Source organism: Poecilia latipinna, unplaced genomic scaffold (assembly GCF_001443285.1).
Source record: "Poecilia latipinna isolate Pla-1442-1.1 unplaced genomic scaffold, P_latipinna-1.0 Scaffold493, whole genome shotgun sequence".
Classification (NCBI taxonomy): domain Eukaryota; kingdom Metazoa; phylum Chordata; class Actinopteri; order Cyprinodontiformes; family Poeciliidae; genus Poecilia; species Poecilia latipinna.
The window spans coordinates 246,808-273,955 of record NW_015113109.1 but is presented as its reverse complement, the minus strand read 5'-3'; the positions used below and the strand labels follow the sequence as shown (position 1 = coordinate 273,955).

Below are 27,148 nucleotides of genomic sequence, written 5' to 3'. Positions count from 1 at the left end.
TCATTCATTCAGATCTAGGATGTGTTATTTGAGTGTTCCCTTTAATTATTTGAGCAGTGTATATATGCTGGACATTATGGTTGTGAGGTCTAAGCTCTGGGGATCTAGAAAGCGTTAACGATTCCTCTGTCTCCTCCAACCTGCAGGTTACTCTGAAGACGGCGGTGCGAAACAGGGGGACGTGATTCCTGAGCACGAGTTTGCTGTGGGGCCGGTGTGTCTGGACGACGAGAACGAGTTCCCTCCTGTGAGCAACCAGAAGTGCTGACTATCAGCCGTAGACTCTCACTGCAGCTGATTGTAAGAAATATCTAACCTTTACGCAACTTGGCTAGTTTCCTGAAGACTTCAGAACCAAAGCGTTTAAGAAGAGGGATTTTAATTTCTAGTGACAAAGTAATGATAATTAGAGAACATGAAACCAGACTAGGCACAAGCATCGAATGAACTCACGAATACATCATTCTAGTTTCCACCGAACATGCTTTATGCGATTATTCATGTATTGGATGTGCAAAGCTCATTTATGTTTCCTGAAGAGTTCAGATCCATGCAGACAAAACTAACAAGTGTTTGTGTGTCTTTTGTAGATCCGTTCTTGCCGCACTGGGACTGGAGATGGCCAGGGCTGAGTGTGCAGAAGAACAGAGAGACAGATGGGCGTCAGCCGGCGAGGTGAACAGAAGAAATCCGTTCTCAGAATTTCAGGGAGGCAAATAATTCCAGCATGAAAAGAGGGAAACACCTGAAGGTCACACAGTAAGGAAAACAAGCTGGGATGTCATTTCATCTGAGCATGAAAGTGTTTACTCTGGAATACCAGTTGAAAACAAAAGGCGTGGATAGAGTTTGGAACGCTGAATGCCCAACAAGTCTGACTTTGCTGGAAACATGAGATGCATGCTTGATAGGAAATATAACCACAACTTTGATTTTATTGTTACTTGTCAAATATACAGTTGACATGCATTATTGTAGCGGAATTAGTTTTGCCTTATCATTTCAGTTTACATATCAGGTTTGTATTGTAAATAGTGTTCCGTCTCATCGAATGCATTCAGTGTTTCTGTGTATGCCTGCTGGAGGACCTTCAGCCGGCGGATAAGTACTGTATGTTTCGTTGTGCCTCATATTTTTTTGTAAAAGTAAAATGTATTTTACTAATTGCACAAGACCAAAAAACAAAAAAGAGGAAGAAACTAAATAATAAACTAATAGATGACTGAAACTATGCAAAGCAAACTAGTTGTCCTGTTTTGTGTTTATAAAACTGAATTCATCAGCTTGTGGATAATTGTGACTTTTTCAAAGAACCTCGTCTCTTTTCCAACTTTTTTCTTTTAAACGGGCTTTTATGGATTACCTAAAAACAGTCAATATCTTACCAGAAAGAGGGACAGATCTGTCACCCCTTCTGGTAAGAACTGTCCCTCATAGAGTAAACTTTATGTTTACTGTATAATGTAAACATACAGTGACTGGATGTTTACATTGCTCACTTTGACATTAAAAGTTTTTTTTGTTGTTAAAAAAAGCCAATTTTTGTTGATCATGATTGATTTCTAAATGTAACAAAATGGGAAAATATCAAAAAGTGGGTGAATGCTTTTCACGGGCACATTTGTACTTTTAAAGATGTCCCGTTTTTTAAAATAAACTAAAAAAAAAAGCTGTTTTTCCCTGGTGTACAGGCAGAGGTTGGACATTTGTGACGTGTTCAAACTAATTAACTTTGCCCAGTCCCTGTTATCTGCAGTGGGGCAAAGTATTGTGCAGACTTTTGATTGCAGTGGCACCGATTCTTTAATTTGTACTTTCTAGCATGATATGTGCTCAACCAAGATCAACTATTACTCGTTTGGAAAAACGGTACCTGGTCATGTTAAACACAACACAAAGACCTCAGTGGAGTCCAATCAGAATCCACTACCTGTTGCCATTTTCCATGGGCCACAAACACGTTGCAGACTGGTTCTGGTTTCTGTCTGCGTCGTGTTCTCCAGAGTTCAGGGTGTGGCTGACGTCTCGCCTAATTACAGACATTTTCCTTACGGGCACTTTATAAACTATTCTAGTTCCACGCAGAACTTTCCCAGTCAGGCTAGACTTGGCACTTTGATTGGTAAGATGTTTCTACCTGCTGAATCATGTTATCCACCATCAGCAGTGGAGCCACTGCTTTTATGGCTGATATGTTCTCATTTCTGGTTTTCTGCTTTAACTAAAAGCTATGAGGTCCTGACACATCCTGCAATGCTTGAGCAACTATTAAACCACAGCCTACAAAGTCAAAGTCAATAATGAAGTTGCTCTATTTCACACAAATTCGTGGTTGAGGACGCCATTGTTGTTGGCTGAATCCTGAATCCAGCTAGATGGACAGCATGCTGGGATAGAATGAAAAACAGCTCTGTTTTTTATTCATTTTTTTAAAATAACGTCTGTTCTTCTGCACCAATATGCTGCATTGTAAATACTCTGTCTTTTTCATTGTTTAATACACATCCACACTATGTACATTTTTGAAAAAGTGATCCAACCCATTTGCAAATCTCTTGGATCATGAGTCCTATACGTCCATTTCTAATAACTGCACAATAGTTTCTGTTATAGTCTTGGACATTATTATTAATCTTATTTCTTTCTATATTGTTTTGCAACATTTCAGGAACTTTTTGTGTGAACCTGATTATCTGTTGTTGCTCTTACACTTGAATTTCCTCTTAGCAGGACAATACAGACAGGCTGTTTGGTTTCTATTCTAAAACCACCTAACATTTTTAGAGTCTAAGAAACAAAGATCTTTGCAGCAAAGGAAGAGTGAGAAGAAACCCGAGTTTCTGCTGCACATGGAGGAGCTCTCCTCATTCTTTGGAGGTGGGCGCCCTGAAAGCCACCTCTGGGGTAAATTTTGATACAATACAATCCGTGCCGGATTTTCACACACAGCTTGACTGAAGAAACGTGTAACATGCAGCACAAAATGAAATGAAACATCTTTGGGGAATCGGGATTACCTCTGGTGTAGAAGTGAGACTAAAATCAAATGTTGATTTTGAAAAAAGCAGGTTTGATAAGGAGATTAACTGTAGCGTCTTCTGTTTTTGCATCTTTCAAGAGCCAGTCAGTGCTGGATTACATAAGTCTTTTAATCAGACACTGTAGCCTCCTGGACTTTGAACGTGTTTAAACTATAGTGGCATCGTTGGCTACACAGAACACAGACATTGATCTGTCGGTCCGTTCATCCATCCATCAGCCCTTGAATATTTCATGGAGCACTTCAGACCATATGAGACATGTTTTATATAGTTGCTTTTGTCACAAACGTACACAAAGCTCCATGGTTTTGGTTTTAAAATGTATTATTTTTTGTTGGTGAGCATTATAAGCCACCTGCAACATCTTAATTATTTTTTTCACATTAATAAAGATGTGCTGCTGTGCCCTATCACGATTTGGGGCAGGACCTGGTTCAGCCTTATCTTAGACACACCCCTGCTTCTTTCAGACCAGTATATCAGGCTGGTGAACTTCTGAACATGCCCCAGCACTGAGTGACCTGACAAAAAAAGGTAAGTCATTTGCATCAGACATGTGTTAATACCGGCTAACTTAGTACAAATGTTCATCATCAGCATTAAAATTTGCAAAGTTAGAATTGCTCATAAAGAAACTTGAGAGAGTGTTTCTTTGTATTTATTTAAAGGTTGGGGACCTACATAGTCTTTGCACTCATTTTTAGGACAAACTCAGCTTATGTAAGAACATTATTAATATTTTAAAAGATGATGCCACCAGTGACCTGCAGAATGACTTTTAGTGGAATTATATCTGGGAGGTTTACACCTTTCAGGCTTTGCTTTAAACTAGTAAACCGGAGAGGAAGTATTCTCTAAAAGCATCAGCAAAAAATATTGATGCATTTAGATTTATTCAATAGGCTGAATTAAGTTCTTAATATTTACAAAAGCACTGATTACAGAAATAAAATCCAAGTCATTTTAGATCTATGCGACTTCATTCTGCTGTTCTGAAGTTGATGTACTAAACCAAACTAAATCAAATATTTTTGGTTTTCTACAGCTGCATTGGAATGTTCATTTAATAAACTTGTGATATCAGAATCATATTAAACAGAACCCAGACAGACGCAGCAGGCTGAAAAGGAAGCTGTCAAACCACCTCTAGACTGGAATAAACCTGTTCATCCCTGCCGCGCTACCAGTATTTGCGAGGGCTTTGTCGCGCGCGCCACCTGGAGCTGCTGCATTCAAGTTCAATAGCGAAATCTCACAAATTACATTCTTCTACATTATAAAACAAAATCCCGAGTTGGTTCTTCGCTTGGACGCAAACAATCCATTTCATATAGAATAGAATTCCATATAGAATCAATTTCCCCCTTCGTGTTTGATAAATGCCCCATTTAGTCGGTCTTCTTGTAGAGTGAGGTATTATATTTTCATGTTAACGTGAACGCAACATGAGCGACGGCTGGCGGCAAATTGAAGATGAACGCGCGTGTGAGCGAGGCAGATGCAGTGATAGAATAGCGGCGCGTTCATGGCGCCGGCGACCCGCGTGCTCGCGTTTGAATACCGGCTTGAGCCGGTAAAGAGCTGCCAAGACAGACAGGATATAACTCTGAAGACAAAGGATGCTGCTGCTGCGGCTGGCGGAACAACGTTAGGAACGGAGGAAGTAGCAGATATATTTAACAAAAAATATATGGAAATAGTTTTAGATGTGCTAATATTTTTTTAAAAGCGTAATTGTTTTAATTGCAAGAACAATACCCATCTACAGAAACCTTAATGATACCAAAATGACGAACGGATAAGAGAAGCAAAAAGTCCATAGGACCCAGAAGGCTGCCTGTCCTGCGGTCAGCTCTGCCGGTAAGTCCACATGCGAACTGCTGGATGCTGGCTAACTTCCGCCAACAGGGCAGCGGCTGCCACCTTTTCGCTTTATTACAAAATGCAAGCGGGAAAAAAAAAACCCAACAACTTTCTCATTACTTATTAAATCTAACATTTATTATCTTATACACTAACGTCCCGTTTTCTTTCATTTATTTTCAATAAGACGTTTGTAAGTCAGTTAAAACTCATGTAACAGCGGCTGAACTCAATGTGTTGCTGACCTCTTCCTGTTCTGCGGAGAGAGACAGTATAAGTTTGTAGCCGTCAGAGCCTCCTGCATCAGCGACTGAGAAACCCCTGACATCACTCCGTCTTCCACCTCTGCACTGCGGACCATAGACATCACCGGTCCTTTTCACTACACACACACACAGACAAAAGCCACTAAATGCTTGTAAATGGAAGAAAAAGCATTTAAACCAAATACCACGCGGTGGCGCTGTAAAAACACTCCATTTAAGATTAAAATGACAAAATGTTTTCTAAAGATATATGAGTAATGTATAGGAATAGATTAAATAGAAAATGATTTGATATGTTGGAAGTGAAAAGGTAAATCGTATGATAATGTTCACAACATGGCCACCTGCTTGTGTACATTAATAACCATTAAACAGTTTACAAAAAAAGACATTCACGTATTTAATAAGAGGGCAGAGTTGCATCCTATCTGCCTGATTTTAGAAAAGTCATTTTTTTAACTTTTGAGAATTTCAGATGATTTAAAAACGAGTTTCATTTGTTCTGGTGAATTATATTCCAAATCAAAATAGAAGAAATAGAACCAGGTCAACCTCCAGGGGGGGCTGTGGGGCTCAATTCAGAAAATCCTCCTTTTTTTCCCCAGAATGTTTTATCTGTTATCTCAGTGTTTCCCATCGTTGGTCCTCTTGGCTCACATGTTTTAGAGGGTTCCCCGTGTCAGCTCACCTGATTTCAGTTGATGGTTGATCAGAAGGGGCAGCCTAAAGCCTGGTGGTCAGTAATAAGTGGTGGCAGATGGCCAGGCTCTGGTTCTGCTGGAAGTTACTTCCTGTTAAAGGGACGTTTTTCCCCTCCACTGTTGCTACATGCTCATGCAGGAGGAGAGAAGGCTGCAAGGCATCGACTCGATGCAATCTGCTGACTTTCTTGACACTGAAAACTGATAGAAAAATGAACAGGAACAGTTTGTAGAAGACAAACACTGCTCCATCCCACAGAACCCAGCTCAGCGATTTTGTTGTGTGTGTTTCTCTCTTGTAGCCATGAAGACTCCCAGAGTACCTGGTTGCTTGGGCCCAAATGTCTACCCGGCGGTGCCGGACGGAGGCTGGGGCTGGGCTGTGGCCATGACCTTCTTCATAGTGGAGGTCAACACGTATGGTGTCCTCAAGACCCTCGGAGTGTTCCTCCAGGATCTCATGGAGGAGTTCCAGGAGAGCAACAGCCGTGTCTCCTGGGTCATCTCCATCTCCGCGTTCATCTTCGCCTTCACAGGTTGGTCTCCATGGTGATTCTGAACTTCCTGTAGCCTGCTGGTGTTTCTGTTTTAGGGCCCAAGGTTGCAGGTGGAAGTACAGAGAGACAAGAACGGGTCAGAGAATCTGGATCAGGACTGAAACGATTAATCGGATTAAATGTTTCAATCAATGGATTAAAATAATCAATGGATTATTTAATCAATTACTAATTTAGTAATTGATTAATCATTATCTGGAGTATACAGACTCTAAAAGGTCCATTTGCTGAAAGAACAACATAGAGTAGTAATTAAGTTAAAACTTTACAGAAATGTATACATTTTGCATTAAAGATAAAAAACAAACCTTTGTCTGTAAATTTGTTCTACCAAGAACAGTTCTAGCTTCACCTGGTTCACATTCTGTAAAATAAATCTCTTTTAGAGATCAATCCAAACATACACTGTATTGATTTTAGCCAATCAGAAGGGCCTGAGCTTTTCACATTATATACACATTATAAGTGTATTTTTAGCTGCAGATGCATGCTTTGCTACAAATAATCACTTTACTGTGTTTCAACCCCACCCTCAGCCCCTGTGGCTTCGTTGCTCAGCAACCGCTTCGGCTACCGTCTGGTGGTCATGATGGGAGGCTTCCTCATGAGTCTGGGGATGATCTGCTCCGCCTTCACCAGCAGCATCTACCAGATGTACGTCACTATCGGCATCATCTCAGGTAATCAATCAATCAATCTGTCTATCTGTCTATCTATCATTTGTTTAAAGGGACTTCTAGCAGTGTTGTGAATCTTTCGGTGTCTAGTGATTTGATTCCATTCAGAAATTATTTTCCGTACAGAAACCAAACAGTTTAGAGATTCTGTTTAAATTATGTGAAAACATTTATTCAAAACTATTCTATAAAAAAAAAAACTACATTTCTTCAGTTTAAACAAAAACAGGTTTGTGCATCAAATTCTGCAACTTTTAGTTTAGCTGCCTGGCCTTTTCTTAAATAGAAAGCATCAAAGAATTATTCTAAACACCCGCGGTGGCCCAGTGGATGTGCAGTACGACATGCATGACAGGTATAAATAGAAGCAGCAAATGTGTACAAGTTGAACACATCATAAAATCCATTTTTGAGCATTTTGAATTGATTCAGAATTGCCAGGACTAGGAATTGCAATTCTGTATAGAATGTTTTTTTTTTCTTCACCTCCACTGGACCCGTCTGTTCCTTCCAGAACCTTCTGGTGACCCAGAGGTTCAGAACCTCTGAAACACGATGCAGTGAAGCCTCTCTACCCACCGTAGATTTCTAGGGTGGCCCACAGAGATGCCTGAAGAGAAAGAACTAAAAGTGGAACCTCTGTGATATTTGGACCACAGGGCCTGTGATCCTCACTGCTAGCTCTCCCTCCATGTTTTCCATGTCGTCGTGTGCAGAGGAATGTAGCTAACGTCCCCACTCCTTCTTCTCTCCCCTTGTCTCTTTTTTTGTCTTTACATGCATTTTGTCTTCTAGCAGTGGCTGTAGCAAACCTGTCTCACCTCAAGCAGCCTGCCAGCTCTGATAAAGGAGTGACCTGCCAGCTTGACCCTTTGACCCACCCCCCCTAGCCATGCAGTGTTCCTCCCATGCCGGCCAGTGGCTGTCATGTCCCCTGTTTCTTTTCTGCTCTCTTCAGGGTTTGGCTTCTGCCTCTCCTTCCTCCCCACGGTCACCATCCTAGCCCAGTACTTCTCCAGGCGGCGAGCCCTCGTCACGGCCATCGCTTCCTCTGGAGAATCCTTTGCCATATTTGCTTTTGCACCCGGTGAGTTTTTACTCTTTCTGCCTCGTTGGCGCTATGGATGCACCGATCCAATTTTTTTACTTCAGCTAAACCTCAGCTCTTATTAATGACATCACCATGTCTCCACAGCGTTCAGCAGACTGAAGCAGGCCATCGGGTGGCGCTGCTGCCTTGTGGTCCTCGGTGCCATGCAGGCGTCTGTAGTCGTCTTCGGCATCCTCCTGCGTCCAATCAGCATCGAGCCAGAGCTGGTGAGGGAGGTCAGAGACTCGGACTCGATGTCGGACTCAGACTCTGAGTCGGCCTCTCTGAAGCAGCAGAGCGCCTATGAGCTGGAGAACGAACAGACCCGGACCTCGCTGAGCTCAGCCGTGTCCAGTGGCTCCGGGGACTCGGGCGTGACGTCCCTGTCCTCCTCCGATCAGGATCTGAGGGACAACGCTGAGGAGGCATCACTGTCACCCAGCCTGGTCCAGAAGGACCTGGAGGAAAGGGCCGGGGCCGGGGCTGGAACCCCCCCCAGTCTGCTGGACTTCTCCATGCTGAAGGACGCGGCCTTCCTGTGGTACTGTCTGTTCGGCCTGCTGGCCACGCTGGGCTTCTTTGCCCCGCAGCTCTACATCATCGAGCTGAGCAAGAGCCGGGGTGTGGCCCCCAGTGTGGCCCCCAACATGCTGTCTGTGATGGCCGTGGCTGAAATCGTGGGGCGCTTCTCCATCGGGGTGGTGATGAACAGGGTTAGCTGCAGGAAGACCCGGGTCCTGCTGGGCTGTGTGGTCGTCATGGCGATGGTTCTGCTGGCCTTCGCCGTGGTGTGGGAGTTCTGGGGCCTGGCGGTGTGCTGCGCGCTCTACGGCTTCTTCATGGGCACCGTGGGCTCCACCCACATCCCACTGCTGGCCGAGGATGAGGTGGTGGGCATCAGCCGGATGCCAGCCTGTGTTGGGGTCTACGTCTTCATCCAGAGCTTCGCCGGCCTGGCTGGACCACCGCTGGGAGGTAAGGCCAGTGCGTCCACCGTTAACCAGTCCCTCCAGTAGAAACCAGTAATGCTAATTCACTCACACTTAGAAAATTCAACAGTCATCACAACTTTTCCCAATCACTTTAGTGTTGACTATATTTCCTTCTTTTCTGACAAATCACTGCAACCCAGCTGAAGTTTGACCATTCCCACTAGCACCATCAAGCGTCTGCATTCAAAGTGCACACACGTCGAACTTGAAGCGTCGGACGCATTTTTGACGCATGTAACGCATTTGGTGTGAACGCACTATAACATCTGACTCCACTTTGCCCTCCAGGTGTGCTGGTGGACGTGACCAAGAACTACGGAGCAGCATTTTACTCATGTGCAGCAGGAATGGGGCTCAGCGCCGTCTGCCTGGCTCTGGTGGGCGTGGCCAAGTCCGGACTGTGCCACAGAACAAGTGGGAGAGAGAACAAAGAAGAAGAGCAGGTCTCTCAGGACAATAAACCTCTAGACTTTCTGGAGGTGGACTTGGTAGAGGTGGACTTGGTGGAGACCAGTCCGGTCGATCAGGCTGAGGTCGTCTGAGGCCGACCACAGCTGGAGAACATCTGGTAGGAACCAACAAACAGGATCCAGACGGGAGCTGCTGCTGGTCTAATCTCAGGTGTAACAAGCCCCTCCCTCACCAGATGTTCCTCCAGATGTTTCCAGGCCGTGGGTCATACAGCACCAAAGATACTCTTTGCTCCCAGCAGTAACCAGTACTGAGGGGAACTGGAGGCCGTGGTCATAGGAACACTGGTTCTGGTTCTGCTGGTTGGGGGTGTACATTTTATTCATTTGATAAGTAAATGAAATGCAATCCTAAATATTCCAGCAGGACGACATCTGTTAGAGGCACTTTCTGCTGAAGGAGTCCAGATGGAACTGATTCTACTGACTCTGCAGCCGTTCTCGCGTCCAACGCACATCCTTCTAATATTTCTCATGACTGTAACAAGAGCAGTACGACAGCAGAGAGTGAGCCTTCAGAGGAGATCATGAATCCTAACCACAACTGTTCTGTAGAGCTCCAGCCATCAGACGTATTGGTGTGTGTCTGTGACGACACACATTTCACCATGTGGATCCTGATCCGGTGGATCCAGCTGGATGTGGAGCAGCTCTGAGTCTCAGCCTCAGAAACACTCCACTTCAGCATTAGCTCAGTCATTACTGTTTAGAATGTGTGAGGTTTTATTTAATAGCTTTTTTAAAAAATTGTTTTGTCAATTTTTTAATTAGGTGCCGGTCAGTTTACTTCCTGTGAAGTACTGAACCACTTCCACTCTTTTTTAAAAAAAATAAATATAAACCGTAATTTGTGGTGTCTGGAAATGATATTTCAGTTATTGGTTGATGCTCTGTGACGCTCTGGTGTAAGGTGAGCCTTCAGCACCACGGACAGCAACACTGATCCGTCAACACAGTCTGAGCCAATGAGATCAGAGCAGCAGAACGACCCACAGAACCACAACAGAATCCTGGTGGATCCATAGGAGACATGAAGGACTCTAGAACCAAATCCTCCAATTCAACAGAATTAAAGCTGCAGTATGGAACATTTATTAAAATCTTTTTTTATACTTTTGCTGAAACTGTCACTATAACAGTAGAGATAGATAATCTGGAAAAGAAATCAACTTAATTATGCTTCAATCAAATGCTTTGAATTTCCTTCCATCCATTTTCTTACACCTTTGTCCCTGTTGGGGTCAGGAGGTGCTGGTGCCTCTCCAGCCATCGTTCCAGGCGAGAGGAGGGGTCACCCTACACAGGTCGCCTGTCTGTCGCACTGCTTTGAATTTAACAAAGATATAAAGAAAATTAAGCTGATACTAAATATTAGGTCATGTTTGATTTTTTTGTTTGTTTTATTTTGAAAGTTCTTTGGCTAGGGTACTTATTTCAATTGAAAATCATGTGACTTTATCTTAATTTTAATAGTCCATGCAGCTATCCTTCGCCACAAATATGTCACTCACAAAAAAATTCTCTAATTCTCCCTTAATTATTAAAGCTGGCAGCCAAACATGAGAGTGACCTTGAACGGTTCTATTCCAATTTTATTTACTCTATTTTTTCATCTGTTTTCAGTCTTTTCAGAGGAAGAGCACTTTTAGGGCTCAGCCTGCCCCCTATCAGTGAGCCACGGTACTTTCTTCCTCACTGTGCGCATTTTCTCTGCACATTTATGGCCGATTAGAAAGTCTAAATATGTCACATACTTGCATTCTAAAAACCAAAGCTCACGATTTATCGGTTGATCTACATTCCTATCCTCATCTATGGTCATGAGCTTTGGGTCATGACCAAAAGAACGAGATCACGGATACAAGCGGCTGAAATGGGTTTTCTCCGTAGGGTGGCTGGGCTCTCCCTTGGAGATAGGAAGAAGCTCGGTCATCCGAGAGGGACTCAGAGTAGAGCCGCTGCTCCTTCACGTCGAGAGGAGCCAGTTGAGGTGGCTCGGGCATCTCATTTCTGGTTAGGACGCCTCCCCGGTGAGGTGTTCTGGGCTCGTCCCACCAGGAGGAGGCCCTGGGGAAGACCCAGGACACACAGGAGGGACTATGTTTCTCAGCTGGCCTGGGAACGCTTTGGGATTCCCCCTGAAGAACTGGAACAAATGGCTGAGGAGAGGGAAGTCAGGGCCTCCCTTCTGAAGCTGCTACCCCCGCGACCTGACGCCGGCGGAAAACAATGGATGGACTAACATTCTGTGTGTGTGTATATATATATATACATATATATGTATATATATATATAAATGAATAAAACCCTAGGGTTATGGTTATGCTGCCACAGTGTATATACAGGTTAAGAGTTGGGGGAAATCTGTATTGTATCAAATATCCGTTTCCTCCACTGTATGGAAGTTTGTATTTGTAATACATCAAGTGTGTATGAATTACAGTGTATGTTGACCCTACAGGTCTTACCTTCACATTCAGTCTGCAGTAACGCCAAACAACAGTGACAGTAGCCGTTAAAAATCAGCTGATTTATTGAGGAGTGTCGGCGGTTAAGACATTATAAGTTAGACATTACAGCCAGAGCTGTTTTATCAGAACAAACCCAATCTGGGAGCACAAATGCAATATTTAGTGGCAACAACATTACACAAAGACATGGCATTCTGTGTGTCGACAAAGAGGCTAATAAACTGTTGCTAACATAGTTTAAACAAGATGGTGGCATAAAAACTCTCATTCCTATAGAGTAGTGCTGCATCAGACCTTACAAAAGCTGACTTCCTTCATAGGGTAATCAGACATGTGTTTCGTTTCTGTAACTGCAGAGAAACTTCAAAATCTGCACCTCAAACTGTAGTTATGGGTCTGAAGAGTCAGGTTCACCAACCAGAGGAGGCAACTTTCAGCACCAGCAACAGGAAAACGGTAGAAGGCAACCAGAGACAGTAAGACATATTGTGCAACATCTGGAGGTTTGGAAGAACAGTAACCCTTAAGAGTGTGAGATTGCATCATATAAGGCTTCAGTGTTGTTAGAAAAAGTTAATCAGAATCATAATGTTTGCCATGGAGTTGCCATGGAGACATGTTTCAGGAGTGTGGGCATGACATGTAAAAGTAGGCATAAAGTTTAGTCCAAAAAAAAATACTTCAAATGTAAGAGTATCCATAAGAAAATGCCATTGGTCCAATTTCACATGCCAGCTTAAAAAAAAAAAAAAAGTTATTTGAACCCAATAAAAACTTCAGAAGGCGTTCAGCAGAGTAACAAGCCAATCAGGCGTTTACCTCTGTCAAAAAAAAAGGTCAGAGTGGGACCTCCATGGAGCTGCTCCAGCAGATTTACATCTGCGGTACCAACACAACACAGAACGTTTACAACCCACAGTCTGCAGAGGCAGCCCCCTGATGGTACAAAGTGTTAGAAATATCCTGAGGTTAATAAATGACAAAAACACCTAATTATGCGGGCCGCTCGTTCAGAACAGCAGGAAACAAATCAAAATCAGCAAGTGCTCAATCTGCCTTCCTCACACTCAGCGTAGAGAAGTCCAAACATCAGCACCAGATGTTCCTCTCCCACATCTGTCTTAGTGCAAACCACACGTAAAAAAAAGAATCAGCATCTGCTACCTTATTTAAAGGGACAGTTCAGGATTTCCAAGGTGAGCTTCTGTTAAAGGAACAGCTGAGGTACATCAATCACCGAGTCTTCAGAGCTCTACGTTAGTTGATTCTAGTTAAACAAAGGCCAATCGGAAAACAGCCAAAGCGGCTTATATAACCAGCCTTTTATCATTCTTTAAACCTTTTACACAACCTGAGAAACATTTAAACAGGAAATAGGGGTTGGAGGCAGTGCGTCACCTATGATCTTCCTGTGTGAAACACTCACTAAGAATGGGACATGCAAAGTGTTTATTTTCAGAGTAACTGTGATATAAAAGTAAAAACACTGTAAAACAAGCAAAAAATATTACACCAGTTGAAGTGAACATTGTTTTATACATGAAGGCCATTGGAGGCACTTCACCTCTGACCTCCACTTCCTGTGTGAATGGCTTCCAGTTGCTACATAAATAACTTCCCAGTGAAAAAGTGACACCTTGGCTTAAACCACCCAGAGGTTAAAGTTGTTGCGGGTCAGCAGGTGTCGCCTCTTGCCTTGATCCATCTCAGGCTAGCCGTTAGCGCCATCTGCTGGAACCAACTCATCTCCGCTTAGACTCCAGTAGTCACACATGGCAGGCGGAACAGCAGCCTTCCTTCTACTAAAACTCACTGTCGGTGCCAATCCGATGGGATGGCGACACAGCAGTCCAGACAGAGGACACTCCTCTGGACGGAGCAGCAGCAGGCGGAACACAGAGTGTCTTCTGTGTGTGTAAACAGAGTGTTGCTTCATCTGTACACACACACACACACACACACACACAGACAGAACTTTCTTGTCTGGCACCGCAACATAAACACATCTCAGCCGTTAGCCAGCCTGCTCCATCTAAAGATCTGCAAAACTCTTCCTTCAAGTCGTCCCGTAGTTCGTCTCGTCCTTCTGTCCAACCATAACTCAGCTAATGGGACTCCTCGTTAGCCGTCTTCGTATCAATCAGAGGAAGACACATGAAGCTGGATTTTCTCCATGTCTGCAGTTCAAGGTGAACTGAGTAGATAACAGGAAGGCTGAATGAAGCTCACTAACGTTTTCCAGACAGAGCTAAGTGATGGAAACCGAACTTATCGCTACCAAAAGATGCTGAAGACACTTTAAAATATCAACTCCAGTTCCTCTCCCTTTGTCGTGAACCAAGAGTGACAGTGAGGGCTCTCTGTCGCAAAATGTGACGTCTTCTCTCTAAAGCTAGAATCAACAAAACAGGTCAGAGATTTACAGAGATCAGTCGGACCGTTCAGACTGAACTAATGGATCAGAACCTTCATGTTGGAAGGTTCTGATCCATTCAGAAAACAGCAGATCATTGGAGGCACTTCACCTCTGACCTCCACTTCAGATCAGCATACATTTTATACAATAGAAGCGGCCAGCAGGGGGAGCCGCAGAGTAGCACACAGGTAGCAGTACTCCCTTTTGTTTGGAAAACAGGGTGAGGAAGGGCCAGGTGGGTCAGGTACCGGTACCATTCAGAACATCTCAGGCAGTAAACACAAAGTGGGCCACGGCAGCTTTTTACTGTCATCACTTTAAGTGGTTCAAAAAAAGTATAGGTCTGATAGAGGAGGGAACGGTTTGGCATCGTTGATCTGAGGAAGAGCTGCTCTGAAAAACTCTTAGGAACCTGAAAAAAATCTTCTTGCACATTAAACACTAAAACCCTTCATCAGCCCGGGGCCTGAACGAGGCCAGACTTCTGCTTTCCAAGCACAGGAAGTCTCCTCGCGTCCGGACCCGGTGTCCTGGCGGTTCTGATCGGCCTCAAATCACAGAGAGGGGGTTCCTGCTGAGCCCTGAGTGGAAGCCTCGGTTAGAGCTGGAAGGGCCAGAGATGATGGGGCCCATTGGCGAGCGGAGAACAGAATTCATCAGTATGATCAGAGATTAGAGGACATGACATGATTAGATGATACAGGAGAATTCCTAATACTGACTAACACTGGTCAGAGTATCAGAGCAACACATGATGGAATACTGCACAGAGGTCTCTTTCAGAGGGGGGCGCTCTCAGCCGCAGCTGGCTGTTATCAGTCACAGTAAGGCAGGCAGCCAGCGTGGGGGTAGGGGATAGTAGTGGTGGCTTTAATACTCAGTCTGAGTTCAAACAGGAGCAGGAGGGGAGCTGGAGTTGGGGGGCCAGGGGGGGAGGTGCAGGGATACTGTAGGCATGAAGGCACTGGGTCACCCGGTTCTGTCTGCATCACCCCCTCCTCCACTCGCTCCGGTCCGCTCCCTCACTGCAGCATCAGCTGCTTGAGGTTGTCGTGCAGGATGGTGTCCTTGACATCGCGGAACACCAGCCGGATGTTTGCCGTGTTGATGGCCGTGGTGAAGTGGTGGTAGAGCGGCTTCTGCTGTGGGTCGCGCGGCTTCTGCTGATGGTCGCGCCGCTTCCGGCGGAAGCACTCCACCAGGAAGCGCTGCACGGCCGCCAGGTTGCCGGCCTCGCCCGAGAACTCAGGGAAGTAGTCCTTGATGGAGACCTGCTTCACCTTCTCCTCCAGCAGGTCCGTCTTATTGAGGAACAGGATGATGGAGACGTTGCTGAAGACCCTGTTGTTAACGATGGTCTCAAAGATGTTGAGCGACTCGCTGAGCCGGTTGGTCTGCCGGTCCTCCATCAGCACCTGGGGGAGGTCAGAGTGCAAACCGGGCTGTGAGTTCTCAACTGACGGTCTGAGCCATAACTGTGACCCGCTGGGGAAACATGAGTGGAAACAGGAACAGGACAATCCGACAGAGGTTCTGCTTTTATCAGAGACCTTTATGTGTATATACTGCAGGACATCTCACACCAATCTGATGGTTCACATGGCAACAGACTGCCAGGTACTGAGCCAGCCATGTGATCCAGATGAAACAAGCATTCCAAAGTTACAGGATAGTAGCTATATATTATATAAAACAATCGGATTCAATTCAATAATTCTTCAAGCACTTAGATGTTTTTCATCTTCATGCTTTTATTTCAAAGTGTATTTTCTAATGAGGTTTGTGCAGTTTCCTCTTTCTTTTAACATCCCTCAGCCGATCTGCTGACTGTTCAGAGCGCTGCAGCAGTAGTGATCATAGTCATGTGATGTAAATGGGTGGATGTTAATTATCACTTCTGACAGAGATGTTTGACTGCTAGTGTACGTCTGTAGCTTTAAAATGTCCACTGTTGGCAGGTTTGTGATTTAATATTAAAACTAACTTGACCGTTAGCCTTTAGCCTTTAGCCAGATTAATTCCAGATGCTCTTCTGCAGCAGTCCAGTTAAAACAGCATTTATAACAAAGCGGATTCATGCTGATGTTCAGCTTTATTTATTCACTTGTGTTTATTTTACCTTAATAGTAAATCTGAGCTTCATTTATTCCTGTATTTTCAGAAACTACACGGCTGTAAGTCGCAGTTCCTCAGTAAAATGACCAGCGCAGTGGTCAATTAGGGAAAAATGATCATCTCTCTACAGAATCCTGTAGAGATGAAGATGTGTGTGGAGTTACCGATGATCTACAAGTAGCCCAGAATGATACTACTGACAGCTAAACACGGTGGTGGCAGTATGGTGGTGTGGGGCTGCTTTATAATCGATGGAATCATGAATGTCCCTCAGTGGTCATGTTAAAGTCTCCTGGTCGGTTGTCACAGCAGTGATGTCTGCTGCTGCTGCAGAACTCTGAATGTGGAAAAGCTTCACCGATCAGGAGCTAACTGAAGCATTTTTCTTTTACGAGAAAATATGGAGGAGACGTGCAGCAGCCGACCTGCAGCTGCTCCCAAATCCCAGAACAGGACATGATACCCACCTGGTCATACTCAGAGGAAGAGACGAGGAAGAGGATGGAGGTGACCGAGTCGAAGCATTCGAACCAGCGGCGCCTCTCCGACCGCTGACCGCCAACGTCCACCATCTTGAAGGGAACGTTCTTGATCTCAAAGTTGTACTCATGGATCCCCTTGGTGGGCTTCCTGGCCAGCAGGATGTCCTGTTGGCTGGGAAGGTAGTCCTGCAAGAAGACCATGTGATTCTGGTCAGGGTCCAGAGAAACATCAATAAAAAAACAAACTAAACAAGCCTTAAACACAATCAGTTCAGCACCAAGATGGAGGCGTCCACTTCAGATCTGTGAGCCATGCTTTTATTGTGAAAATCAGCTTTGAGTGGCAGTGAATGTACGTTAGAATAAATTTACAGACAAAGGGTTTTATGTTATCTTAAATGCAAAATGTAGATATTTTTACTTTTTTGTATTTTCTTACTAGTTGTAGACTTAAAGGTCTGAAAGTTTTCTCTCAGCAAATTACCTTTTTTACAACTCCAGGTCACGATTAATTGGTTACTAAATTAGTTAACTGTTATTTCAATAATCTACTCATCATGAGCATAAAACTAATATTTCTACTGAAGGTCATCAGTGAGACCAGCCCACTGTCCTGTCGGCGCTATGACGACGGTCGTCACTCAGTGGGTGTAAATGTTGCTGAACACGCTGCGGCTGTGACTGATAACATCACACCAAACACATTCAGACGGAGTCCATACAAGTCGAAGACAGACCTCTGTTACCATAGCTACAGGAAGATGTATGGACTCGCTTCCTATTCATTTCTAGCAGAGGTTCTGATGACTCACAGGAACATGGAGCCATCCGGCGGCCCTAGAATCCCCGTCACCGTCTGCAACGCCACCACAATACGGCTTTTAGTTTCTGCATGACTTCATCTCTAGTTCTGATTCTGTTCTGGAAACTCTGCTGATCGTTTTACACAGAAGTAAAGGGTTTGGTTCCTTTATGTGTGAGAACTAAGCAGCAGCAGAAGCAACGTTCTCACTGAAACAAAACACAGGAAGAAAGCACTTTCACTTCTCTTTCCAATAAAACACACAAGCGTCATCACGCCCATCTGCTCCATCAGCCGTCCTGCTCGGTCGGGGGGGCCGCGGGTGGGGGTGGGTGGGACTTACTGACTCTCCGAGCTTTTCCAAATGATCCAGGAAGTACTTGACTGACTCGCCCTGAGAAAAGAGAGAGAGAGAAGAACATCTCAGTCTGAAATGAAACAGAAAAACCTGAAGCAGCTCTCGTCTTTACAGGACAGAAGGCTCCAGTGACTTATGAAGCCAAACCAATCACATCGCACCGTTTACCCTAAAGCAAGTAACTCTGACCGTATTATGCTAGAGAGGAGAACCCAGTCGGACCGCTGGCAGCGTATCAAGATGAGCTCAGACCACACATGAAAAACCCCACCACTTGTCCTAGTGCAATCCTCAGAGGCAGAGTTGCAGTCTTTCTTTCTGTTCCCTCCAAAGCCACTGCTGCCTTTACAAAGCCAAGCTGCCATTTGCTACTTTCAGCAGGAAACCTGAGCCAACGCTCAGACGGGTTACGTCAAACAAGCTTCCAAAGTGACCGTGTGCTCCACTCACCAGCTGGAACTCCCGGCGTCGATCGTAAGCGTTCTGGATGCCCTCGTCGGCCCACAGGGCCCGGATGGACGGCAGGTAGTGCTGGAAGACTTTGGGCTGCACCATGCCGTGACCTTGGGCCATGGCGGATCGGGTGTCGAACGCCATCATGGTCTCCCCGTGCTGCTGGTTGGACGGGTCGCCCCACGGGATGTGAAGCTTCTCCCGCGCGTCCACCAACACCCGGATACCTGCGGGGAGGCAAGGGAAGACTTCTTAGTGATACGGAAGTCTAACCCGATTCAGTATGCTGTTGCTAAGAAACCAACATTAGGCTGTAAAACCGGGATCCAGAGGCCAGCAGGGACTTTTTAAAACATCTATTAAAGTCTAAAAGATTATAAATTAGGGCAGGCAGCAACTAAAGATTATGTTAGCAATCAATTATTTTGATGATTAATCAATTAATTACATTTAAAAAAGGCACAATGTGCAGTTCCTTTAACAACTAAAGCTTATTTTATACAATATTAGAAATAGATAAGAAAAAGTAAATAAACAATCCAATTGTTCTTTAAAATAAAAAGTATGACTTTTTTAACAAAATTCAAATCAGATGAGGTGTAAAGCTGCTAGTTGAGGAGTTCTGGGTTGAACATATTTACTGATAAAGAAGTTTTAATGCAAAATGTATGTTATTCTGTACAGTTTTGGCTAAAGTCTTGCTCTGTGCCTTTGGTTAGGAAATGGCATTTTTTCCCCCAGAAAATTTCAAAAACTTTACATCGAAAAAGAAGAGATGCTACTGCAAGGTGAACAGGATCCCAGACAGAAACCAAAGGAACATTTCTGGTTTTGTTCATCACCACCATGAGTTTTTTTAACTCAACTGGAGTTGAAAGGCAGACGTTCAGTTTTTAGACCTGCCTGTCACTGCAGCTGATCTGATTCAAACAGTAAACTCGTCCCTCTCATCAGGCGTTTTTTCATGATGTCTTAGGTTAGTTCTTCTAATGTCTGTTCTCCAGAATCAAATCAGTAACAATGGCATTCCTGCTGGTGACTCTTGCAGGATATTGACCGGGTATTTTAACAGAATCCATGAAAAGCCTTGTGCAGAGAAGCAGAGTTTCCCCTGGTGTTTCATAAGCCTGGCAGCCCACCAGGCTTTACTTGCTATCCCCCCAGGATAAAAATTGTTTATTCATTTATTATAGGGTTTTCTATAAAGACGGGTTAAAGAGTCCCTTTGATGAAACGATTGTAAACACAATGACAACATAGTTTGGTCAAAATGTGAACACAAGACAACTGAAAGAAGTCAGGTGTCATTTTTATTCATCACTTCCTGTCTTTACTGGTTTACATGCCTTCAGCTAATAAAAGTGACACATCATGGATAAAGTGAAATTTTGGACACTTATTCGGATGGAACAACTGAAATGCAAATAATTGGCATTTAATTTAAATGGATTTTTTTTAGTTGATTTTTAAGTATTGTTGATCTTCCAACCACACATAATTACCTTGTCTTATTTTAAAATTTCTTGCCAACTTTTAATATTTTTTAACCCAAAAGGTTTTTTTTAAAGTAAGCTGATTAACCTAACACCTCCACCACAGGGCTTAGCCAGTTACCTGGAGAAAACCCTGGAGGAGAGTCCCCAAAAACTGACCCGGCTTAAAAAAACAGATCTCCTCACAAGTATCATAAGAATCCTGACTGAAAACTCCAAACTTTGAGGTAAAACACCATGAATAATCCTGCTCACAGCAATCTGCTAAACTTCAGTCTCATCACAGCTCCTGAACTCTGACTTAGCCTTGTACAATGGACTTATGTATCTCAGCTGCTTCACCACCACAGGTTAAAGCTGACAGCTCAGGAATAAGCATATATATCTTTAGTTCCTGAAGTAAACAGCTGGCCCTCGTGATCTTTCCTGTTCCTGCTTTAAACTGGAAACGGCAGCAGTGTTTCAGTGCTTTCATATGCTGAGCCATCAGCATATGAACACTGTGGGGATAAATAAAGAGAGAATGGTTTATCTCTCACATTTATCTACTGAGATAAATCTCTCTACTGAGAGATACATGTGGTTGAATGAGACCATTCAACCACATTTAATGTAATTATCATTCCCAATAAACAAACGTTAAAATCACTGCTCTATGGTCTGTGTTAAAATGTAAGCATTTATGGGGCTATGCAAATACAAATTCTTCTTCCAATTACTTTTTTTAATCCATTAAAGTGAAGGTATTCCAAAGTTCTCAATAGTCTTTATTATCTCATTTTTAAATCCAGTCTTAGTATATTTACTTAAATTCAAGCAGCCTGTCTTCATTCATAAAATTAAAAAGATGTTCAAAATATATGATCAGGTACCCAAACTTCAAGCATATTTTGAAGCTCATTTTTATGAGTCAACAAAAACCAAATAAAACATTGTTTGGTTTAAGGCTCTAATCTGACTGAGAAAGGGGAAGTTACGCTGGTGTTTACTTTAAATGAGACACTGAGGGAGCCAAATCTCAGCCTTCATCAGACAGACCGTAGTAACTTGGTTTATTTTTCAGAAATCCCAAAATGCTGGAATGATCGACTGCAGCAAAGCTTTTCTCTGATCTTTACTCAGGCTGCTGACAGAAAGAAGCCAACAAGGAGAAGGACTGATCCAACATGTTCATGTGTTTAAATGTTCAAAAATATATTGCCAATAAAAACTGACATAATCTGGTATACAGTTTGGGACACTCTTTAGAAACACTGAGCTAACCAACCGTGAGGCATTCAGCTGATGTCTGGTTTTTTTAAAGCTCCAATCTGCTGATACTTATTTGAGCTAATTTCAATTTATTCAAATTAGCTCAAACAAGAGCCACTTTTAATCACAGTTCAGCACTGGAAGTTTTTCTAATGTCAACATTCACAGTTCTGCTTTGTTCCATTTGGAGAGAAATAAACATTTATTAGCAAGAAGCACTGCTACATTATAGAAGTGATCAAACACAAACCTATTCAGTTTATCTTAATTAAAATAAATTGTTTCCCACAGCAAAACACACACACACACACACACACACACACACACACACACACACACACACACACACACATATATTAGAAAGCATTTTTGTGCAAGACATTCAACTCCATGTGTAAATGTAAAGCTAGAAATGCATCAATTCATCTCATAGGAGAAATAAATACTGCTGTTACAAAGAGGCTACAGATTTTCCATAAGGTTGCATTATGCAATATTGCAGTGGATGGCCTAGTTCCAGCAGGTCTGGCTAACATCATAACCACTGTAATCTAATCAGGCCTGGCACAGACAGAAATGGCCACGGCGCATGCTGGCTGACAGCTTAGCTGCTGCTGGAATATTTGGAATTAAAATCTTAACAATTAGCATTTGTTGCAAGGTTCAACATAATGAAGCCGTCATCCGAACTTAAACATGTTACGCCAAAGCAGACAGAGGCCAGGAACAGCTGGTCCTCCTGTAGAGAGGATCCCAGAATGCACAGTAGCAACATAAGAGAACGTCATTACCTTTAAGAAGGAGATAATGGCTCCTTCAGCTAGGGCTGAAATGATTTGTCAGATTGAAATCAACTAATTTAGTAACTGATTGTCAACTGGAGAATACAGACAAAAAAAAGGCAATTTTGTGAAAGAGCAACAGAGCAGTAATTATCCTTCTGTACCTGTAAATATGTTCTAAAAATATTTCCTATTAAGCACCTTTTGCTTAATAGGAGATATTAATATAAATAAAAAAGATAAACAGACCAGTCCTACACTGTATTGATGTCAAGTCAAGTAGAAAGTCAAGCTTTTCACGTTACAAGTATTTTTTAGCAGCAGATGCATCCTTTGCTAGAAATGATCAAGTGTTCAAAAAAAGAAAGATGTTTTTTATATACTTTTTTTTATTATTATAAAAAGTAGTTGAATCCTGTTTTCTAATATTGTATACAAAAAAGCTTAAGTGGTTAAATGAAAAATCTCCAGAATGTGCAGATATTTTTCTACCTGATTAACCAATTAACCATCAGACTAATCGCTAACTAAAATAACTGTTAGTTGAAGCCCTAATAAAACCTGTTTTTCTAAGCAAACAGAAAATTTGCTTAGAAAAACTTCAATATTTTATTAAAATAGCTAATGTTATTGCTCTATTTGACAATGAGGATTTTAACTGTAGCTGGTTAATTCACACAACTCTGAACATCCTCACTAGGCCTGTCATAACAAATTTTACTGGATGATAAATTGTCCCTGAAGTTATCGCGATAAACGATAATATTGTATCTATTGGTTGGTATCTATCTATCAAAGCAAATATATGTATGTACTATTATTACAGTAATAATAATGTAAAAGTGATGCGTGATGTTTTGGGAGTAGTTGCTGCAGTTCCTTTATTGACTTAAATCATATCTGTAACATCAGCTTTAATAGTGTCACATGGAGACAGTGGTTGAAGGCTGTCATCCCATCACCATCTCATACTGGTCCATGTCTGCTAAACTGTCAGTGTGATGGATTTCATCATGATGAATGAAACTCATGTGATATACTTCACTGGGCCCACACCACCGTAGAAATATTTTTAAGTGACTCAGTATGTTCTGACCCAAACGTTTCCGTCTGGCAGCTCAGTCAAAGCGTGTCTAGAAATAAGGGCCACCAAAATATTCACATTTCAAACTCTACAGAGAGCAAACACACAACCGCACCCCCACTACGTTACGGCTCTTATTTCTGTAATGTTTTTTCTCTGTTATTGCCTTGATGTTCTCTTCAGGGATGCAAACAATTGACCGATTTATGATTGACTGGCAAGTAATGGTTTATTAGAATACAATTAGCTCCAATCAATTAACTAATAACGACTGCTTTCACCAGTTCTTCAGGCTGAGGATCATTTAACCCATTTAACAAACACTTACAAACCACCTAACGTAAAATTGTCCCACAATAACAAAACATCTTAATATGTACAACCTCTTCTTTATTACCAAAGGTGTGCATTAATACAATTTTCTAGGGCTGTTTGTAATTTACAAGCATAATTTAAGAAAATAGATTTGAATTTCTTTGGCAGAAACAAAAATCCTCTTCTGCACAATTTAAATATAAAAATAATACACCCGTTTCTATCAGTTGTACATATTTTTTTTCTTTCCACCGGTATCTTCAGTTTTTCATCTGAGTTAATATCAGCCCAGTTTTATTCATCCTATTGAAATGATGAAAAATGACCAATATTGGTACAAATAATATAGGAATTTTGTTGTGATTTTTAAAGAACCATTGTTTTCTATTTTGGGGGAGGGGGATAAAATAAAGAAAAATGTCAAACTTTTATATATATACGAATGTTTTTCCTTGAAGCCCTGAGTTATCAGGAGGAAGCGTTGAAGCAGAGAAAACCGAACAGATGGAGATACAAGAGAGAGCAGCGAAAATAAAACTAGGAAGATCGAGAGCGACAAGTTAGAGCTGCGTGATGGGCAAAGTAAAACTCCTAAGAAATAATGAACTCCGCTCCACACACACACACACACACACACACAAAAAGTACAAGCATAGAGGAATAAGGAAGCACTTCCCAGTTGTCGCATACAAAGTCGGTTCATTTTAGTGCCACATCGATCTGGTTCCTGTTTCGTGGCTGTCAGAGGTCAGTCGTGTTTTTAGTCAATCTAGAGAGGAATACCTGAGAGCTGTTCTGATCTGGCGATAGCAGCGTTTACAGTAAACACGCACTTTATCACAGCAGTGCGGTGTCACGCTCTTCACGCACTGCCAAGGGGCGTGTGGGACGCTAACAGACAGCCAAGAGGAACACTGGTGATGTCAAACCATCGCAACTAAATACTTCAGGTTGAGCGTCCAGGATAAAAGTTACAGTCTTTTTAATGCGTACACCCTCCATGGCTCCCATCAGTACAGCATCTACCAGCATGGGCGTTTCTTGGTTGCCTAAGCAGCTAAGTACTCCGGGGAGGGCAGCCTCTCCACCAGAGTATCCCAATCAGTGCAGCTAGCGTGGCTCAAAGTTCCCACACAACACCCCACCGCCACGGCGAGCACAACACACTTCTCAATTAGCCATGTTCACCACATTAAGCACAACTTCGTAGAGCAGTCTTACCTTTAATAACATTACTAAAAATCGTGGCTCTGAATTCTTCTTTGGCCTTCTGATCGAAGTCCTCCCCATGGATAATGCGCATCTGTTTGAGGAAGGTGGACTTGCCGCTCTCTCCCGCTCCGAGTAGTAAGATCTTTACTAACCTTTTAACGTAAGTCTTATCTCGATTAATACACTTATCTATCTCCTTCGACCTCCGCAGCTGCTCTGCCTCCCCGCTCGTGAGGAAACAGTTAGGAAAACATAACGATAAAAGGGAGCGGGACGGCAGGAAGTCCGCCATCTTTGAAACAACTTCATCGATACAGTGTGTGAGTTGGTGAGGAGAGCTGAGCTCAGCCCGGACCGCTGCTGCTGCGTTCAAGTGTAGTCCGATTTTGACACTTCCCAGCGTACAGACAGAGAGGAAACAATTGTTCAAATTCACCAAAGCGGAAAAAAAATGAAGAGACCACTTAAAATGATCAGTTTCTGTGACCTTACTTTTTATATGTATATATTTGACTAAAATGAACATTGTTCTTTTATTCTATGAACTACTGACAACATTTCTCTGAAATCCCGAGCAAAAATTTAGTATTTATTTGCAGACAATGAGACATGGTCAAAATAACGACAAAAGATGCAGCGCTTTCAGACCTCAAATAATGCAAAGAAAACAAGTTCATATTCATTTAGAAACAATAGTTCAGAAATATTTGGTGGAATAACAATGAGGTTTTCAATGGAGCAGTGGACCAGAGCTGTATATACATATAAAACGTTTGCTGCTTAGTTCATAAAACAAAATAAATAAATAAAATAAAATAAAACAGACTCTCTTTGAACGCAGCGCAATGTGGTGTGTGCCGCGTGAGCGCGCTCCAGCATCAATGTTTGGGTGGGTCATCTGACATTACAAGCCATTTTAGAAAAAGAGCTTTTCTAGTTTAATTTAGAGAAGAAGTTTCTGCAGATACTAAATAGAATTATTCAATAAGCGGATATTTTTTACTTAAATTAATTATTTTATGAGTAATAATTCACTTTGTCATACCAAATATGACAACAATTGAATGAATGAATACATTTCTTCATTCGTTAATGGAACAGAGCCACAGTAATTCAAACATTTTAGAGATTTGAAGTCATTAACTTTATTTTTAAAGCTACAGCAGATTAAAAAAAATGATTCTGAATCAGCAGGCTGAATATTTTTGATTTATGAATTAAATAAGTAAGTAGAGAGAGTGATGGTAACTCAGTAATTCTATTGATGTCTTTTGGAGTCCAGGGGCCTCTCCTGGAGAAAGTCTTTGACTCTGTGGTGGCATCAGCCATCTTCAGCAGTGCAATACGGTGGTGGAGAAGCAGCTTCTCTACAGCTGAGAGGAAGCTATAGACATGATTGGAATGTCCAACCAGTCATCATACCGATCAGGAAGGGTTCTGTGTCCCACAGATGAATGTGTTTTGGTCCAAGATGTTCAAATTAACCCCAGAACAAAAGCCAAAGACCTTGTGAAGCTGCTGGCTGAAGCTGGTGAGACAATGTCATTATCCTCAGTGAAACATGTGCTGTACCAACATGGGTTGAAAGGCCACTTAGAGAGGAGGAAGCCATTAGTCCAAAAGGAAGGAAAAAAACATACACATAGCAATTTACAGATGTCCACAGGGACAAAGACTTTCATTTTGGAGACTTGTCCTTTGGCCTGATGAAACTGAAGTGGAACTGCTGGGCCATAATGACCATCGTTACATTTACATTTACAGTTGTAATGTGATGGGGCTGTTTTTGCTGCAGGAGGAACTGCACTTCATAAAACAGATGTCATCATGAGAAAATAACATCATGTGGAAATATTGATGCATAATTGGAAGACATCAAACAGGAAGTTTAAGTGGAACAGATTGGTCCATTTAAAAAGTTGTAACTCAACAGCAGGGCTAGTAGTCCTGGTTTCTGCAGTGGAAACTAAGGGACAAACTATTGTAGAAACTGTCCTGGTTCCTCTGAAACGTTTAACAAAACACACCTTTCACGTCTCAGAATAGCCCAATCAAAGTCCAGTTCTCAAGCCAATGGAGAATCTGTGGAAGGTCTCTCCATCCAATCTGACTGAGCTAATTTACAAAGAATGGGAGGTTGTATCTTGTTTATTATGAAATGAAGTATTATAATAATAGTTTAACATGTTGTAAAGCAGACGTGTTCTCTTCCTTGACGGTCAAGTATATGGCCCTTTAAACCTCCAGTTGATCCAGC

At 42.6% G+C, this 27,148-nt stretch overlaps 3 protein-coding genes across 5 annotated transcripts in view; 2 read left to right on the top strand and 1 right to left on the bottom strand.

The window, feature by feature from the left end:
• The window catches only part of wipi1 (WD repeat domain, phosphoinositide interacting 1), a 22,007-nt gene extending 20,765 nt beyond the window's left edge, over positions 1-1,242 (top strand). The window contains exons 12-13 of one of the 2 annotated variants that reach the window (XM_015040049.1): positions 147-300; positions 591-1,242. In XM_015040049.1, coding sequence (XP_014895535.1) covers positions 147-268 — 122 coding nt within the window. In that variant the 3' untranslated portion in view covers positions 269-300; positions 591-1,242. The remainder of the gene's footprint in view (positions 1-146; positions 301-590) is intronic. The other variant, XM_015040048.1, reaches the window with a different exon arrangement.
• Positions 1,243-3,493: 2,251 nt separating this feature from the next.
• slc16a6b (solute carrier family 16 member 6b) lies at positions 3,494-10,501 on the top strand. 2 transcript variants are annotated; one of them, XM_015040045.1, is made up of 6 exons: positions 3,494-3,575; positions 6,174-6,407; positions 6,965-7,108; positions 8,064-8,192; positions 8,301-9,170; positions 9,476-10,501. In XM_015040045.1, the coding sequence occupies exons 2-6, from the start codon at positions 6,176-6,178 to the stop codon at positions 9,727-9,729; spliced, it is 1,629 nt and encodes a 542-aa protein (XP_014895531.1). In that variant the 5' UTR covers positions 3,494-3,575; positions 6,174-6,175; the 3' UTR covers positions 9,730-10,501. The 2 variants fall into 2 exon arrangements, with proteins under 2 accessions (XP_014895531.1, XP_014895530.1); XM_015040044.1 differs by lacking the exon at positions 3,494-3,575 and adding an exon at positions 4,584-4,901.
• Positions 10,502-12,166: 1,665 nt separating this feature from the next.
• Positions 12,167-25,268, bottom strand: gna13b (guanine nucleotide binding protein (G protein), alpha 13b). The gene is made up of 5 exons (XM_015040043.1): positions 24,901-25,268; positions 18,752-18,981; positions 18,287-18,337; positions 17,127-17,327; positions 12,167-15,959 (listed from the first exon to the last, which is right to left on the bottom strand). The coding sequence occupies exons 1-5, from the start codon at positions 25,181-25,183 to the stop codon at positions 15,567-15,569; spliced, it is 1,158 nt and encodes a 385-aa protein (XP_014895529.1). The 5' UTR covers positions 25,184-25,268; the 3' UTR covers positions 12,167-15,566.
• Between the last annotated feature and the right edge of the window lie 1,880 nt (positions 25,269-27,148).

Excerpts from the sequence above, each read along its gene's own strand:
- slc16a6b (XM_015040045.1), top strand. The coding sequence starts at position 6,176 with ATGAAGACTCCCAGAGTACCTGGTTGCTTGGGCCCAAATGTCTACCCG. Across the intron at positions 7,109-8,063 it reads CACTATCGGCATCATCTCAG|GGTTTGGCTTCTGCCTCTCC; the intron begins GTAATCAATCAA and ends TGCTCTCTTCAG. Across the intron at positions 8,193-8,300 it reads CATATTTGCTTTTGCACCCG|CGTTCAGCAGACTGAAGCAG; the intron begins GTGAGTTTTTAC and ends ATGTCTCCACAG.
- gna13b (XM_015040043.1), bottom strand. The coding sequence starts at position 25,183 with ATGGCGGACTTCCTGCCGTCCCGCTCCCTTTTATCGTTATGTTTTCCT. Across the intron at positions 17,328-18,286 it reads TGGAAAAGCTCGGAGAGTCA|GACTACCTTCCCAGCCAACA; the intron begins GTAAGTCCCACC and ends GTCTTCTTGCAG. Across the intron at positions 15,960-17,126 it reads CTTCCTCTGAGTATGACCAG|GTGCTGATGGAGGACCGGCA; the intron begins GTGGGTATCATG and ends GACCTCCCCCAG.